We start from the raw sequence: 3,231 nt of genomic DNA on the forward strand, positions 1-3,231 counted from the left end.
GGCCGACTGTGGACAAGAGCCAATCCAGTGCCAGACACGGGGTCTCTCCGCAGGGCAGACTGTGGACAGGAACCAATCCAGTGCCAGGAGCCACCTCCCTCCCGCCCCCCAGGTCTGTGTGCGCAGGCGCAACCTGAGGAGGCAGGGCTTCTTGGGAAGCCATTGTCTCAGTGTGAGAGAGGACTTCCGGTGTGTGGCGGGCAGCGCAGCCATGCAGGCTCCCAAGGAGGAGGAGGACGAAGGCAGAGGCAGCGTGGACGGTGGTGCTGGGTCACCCAGTGTCCCAGGGAGCGCCGTGGGCCCTGGAGACCAGGACAGCACCAAAGAGGAAAGCCCTGCCGCCGAGGGAGCCCCCCAGGTCGAAGGGGCCTCGCAGGTCGAGGGGACCTCGCAGGTCGAGGGCCCCCCCCTGGTCGAGGCGGCCTCGCAGGTCGAGGCGGCCTCGCAGGAGTCGGGGCAGGCTGCAGTGGCCTCTACCTCCCACAGAGGTCCGGGAAGCCAACTGTCGGAGTTGTATCTTTTCCAAGGCGCCCCCTCCCCCTCCTGTGGGAGGGAAGGGTGAGGGGATGGGCGGGAGGTGGGGGGCCGCAGGAGGACGGGCAGGATAGGCTTCGGGGGCTGCGGGTGGGGAGGCCTGAGGGGCTCATGGGACCGAGGTGGCTGGGGAAGCAGCTGTGGTGGCCTGGAGACCTGGGGCGTGGCCCGGAGACAGGGCAAGTGGCTCACGAGGGGCTGCGGTCCAGAGTCCTTGAAGGGTCATCCTGGAGGGTCTTGGGGGGCCTAGGGGGGCCTGGGGCAGGACCGGCCTCTGGTGGGCCAGGGCGCCTGACCCACAAAGTCCGTGTGGATGGAGCCTTTACCTTAACTCCACCAGCGCCCTCACGGTGCCTTTCCTGACCTACGTGGATGCGGAGGTGGCCCGCAGATACCTGATGGCAGGGGCCGAAACCTACCACGGGAGGGTTCACTGGGACCTCAGAGTGGCTGACAGTGACCTGTTCATGTAAGTTCCAGAAGGGACGGGGTGGGAGTAGCAGCAGGAGGCGGGCGGGTCTCGGGCCCAGGGGCGCTCTGTTGGCGATGTGGGGACCCCAAGGATGGGGGTCTGAGGATGGCCGCGGGGCGCCGGGTCACTAGAGGGTCTGCCGCAGCCTGAGGACCTCTCTAATGGAGGAGTAGGTCTGATTGCCACCTGGGGGAGGGGTTGGACTGTGGAAGGCGCTGAGTTCTCGCCTCTAAAATGCTTTTCTTCTCCCTTCACTCTTAGCCGCTTAACTGCTGAAGATACTGACCTCCTGCAAATTTCTACTGCTTCCTTGCTCCACCGGCTTGCCATAGCGGTGCAGACCATGCAGCACTTTGTGCCTCCCTTTTGCGCTAGACCTCAGTCCCAAAACGGGCATTGAGGCCCCAGGAGTGTCCAGTCCTAGGAAGTACATCCTTCCCTGGGGCCATGGTTTTTGCAGTAGCTGCCCTTTTATTTGGGGGTGTGGGGTTTGTTGTTTGCCTACACTAACCCTTGGGCACTCTCTGCCCTCTTGTTTAAGTAATGCTTAAATATTGCCTAAATCAGTAATAAAAGTGAGCTACTATTTTGTATCTGAGTTTCTTTTCAGCATCCAGCTTTTCTTGCCTTTGTCCTTGGGTTGGAGGGGAGGTTCTGGGGTTCAAATATTCAAGTAGTACAGGCAATGGAAGACGGTTTAATGAATGAAAAGTACTTGGATCTTCTCATTCAACAGTTTGGAACACTTTTATAGTTTTAGAATTGTTGGTCTACATTAAATGTATAACAGTTGTTATGCACAAGTAAGATTTTTCAGTTAGCATTGATTTTTTTTCCCCCTGAAATTTTCTCATCTAATATCTGGGCCTTAGGTCTTATTGAATGGATGCATAGAAGATGCATCATAATGTCATTATTCAACACGTGAATTATTTTCATTTTCCCTATTACACATAGTGTATTAATGGGCTTATTGTATATAATCTCTGCGTGAATGGTGGTTTTCTTAAGATAGATTCCAACAGGTAGATCTACAAAGCAAACTTGATTTCCAGAAAATGTGCCCACCCACGCCAGAATGCTGTCCCCACATCCCTGTCACTGCTGGAATTGTTTCCTGCCACCAAACACACACACACACACACAGTTTGCATGAGCAGAGCAAAGAATCCAGAAACACTAGAATAAGAATTGTGTGCTTGCCCTGGCTGGTTTCGCTCAGTGGATAGAGCGTCGGCCTGCAGAACAAAGGGCCCCAGGTTCAATTCTGATCAAGGGCACATGTCTGGGGTGTGGGCTCGGTCCAACGTGCAGGAGGCAGCCGAGCAATGATTCCCTCTCATCTTGGATGTTTCTCTCTCTCCCTTCCTCTCTGAAATCAATAAAAATATATTTTTTTTAAAAAGAATTGTGTGCTTTACTGTCCTTGTTTCAGGTCAGAGAAGAAAAGTACTGGGGCAACTGGTTAAGACTTGGGGAAAATATAACTAAAAACAAAATGCTCTGTATGCCAGCACTATGCTATGTACTTACCGACATTGTTATATATAATGCTCACAACAACCCAGTGAGCTAGATACTATTATACCTTTTGAGGCTCAGAGAAGCTAAGTAACTTTCTCAAGGTCACCCAGCTAAGAAGAGTCAGAGGCTGGATTTGAATTTTTATTTGATTCAAGCACCCACCCTCTTAGCCACGGTGTCATACCTACCTGAGCACCGCCACCTGGAGCCACCAGGACGCTGGGGTAGCGCTTTCCCTTCCGGTGGCTCTCGGGGAACGTCCATGTGACTAGTGCCAAGTGCAGGAATGGACAGATGCAGGGCAAACAGAAGAGAAAAGAAGGTTGGTAAGAACCCCCACACCCTTTCAGGTGGCTTTCCTATTCTCCCAGGTCCTTTAATATCTTGAAACACTTGACCCTCTTTGAACTGGGGGTACAATGCTGAAACCTGTTTCCCTGCCCCCCGCCCTCTCCTCAACTATGAAGAGGGCTCTTTTCAGGTACTTGTAGTAGCTGAGAAATAAAAAATAGAACTAAATCTTCTGCCAACCCAGGAAACGTCTCCAGAAAGGGAGCAGAAAAGCCGTTTTGTTATTGCGTAACCACTGCACCAGGTCCTGGTGGACATCCCAGACAATGTGCTAAGAGATTCCAAGGACAGAAAGAAATGTAACCCTTTTGTCTAGCCAAGCCGATATACTCGGAGGTGTGGGGCCATTT

General features: G+C 53.2%; 1 protein-coding gene across 1 annotated transcript; it reads left to right on the forward strand.

The window, feature by feature from the left end:
* Positions 1–211: 211 nt before the first annotated feature.
* On the forward strand, positions 212–1,406 carry LOC102242142 (cancer/testis antigen 1). The gene is made up of 3 exons (XM_005886157.1): positions 212–513; positions 875–1,003; positions 1,268–1,406. Exons 1-3 carry the CDS (start codon positions 212–214, stop codon positions 1,404–1,406), a joined length of 570 nt encoding a protein of 189 aa, XP_005886219.1.
* The last annotated feature ends 1,825 nt before the right edge of the window (positions 1,407–3,231 follow it).

The sequence above is a fragment of the Myotis brandtii genome, unplaced genomic scaffold, assembly GCF_000412655.1.
Source record: "Myotis brandtii unplaced genomic scaffold, ASM41265v1 scaffold959, whole genome shotgun sequence".
In the NCBI taxonomy this organism is placed as follows: Eukaryota; Metazoa; Chordata; class Mammalia; order Chiroptera; family Vespertilionidae; genus Myotis; species Myotis brandtii.

Bases quoted from the DNA above. Each gene is read 5' to 3' on its own strand.
- LOC102242142 (XM_005886157.1), top strand. From the start codon at position 212: ATGCAGGCTCCCAAGGAGGAGGAGGACGAAGGCAGAGGCAGCGTGGAC. The intron at 514-874 runs GTATCTTTTCCA...TAACTCCACCAG, and splicing joins GGAAGCCAACTGTCGGAGTT to CGCCCTCACGGTGCCTTTCC. The intron at 1,004-1,267 runs GTAAGTTCCAGA...CTTCACTCTTAG, and splicing joins GCTGACAGTGACCTGTTCAT to CCGCTTAACTGCTGAAGATA.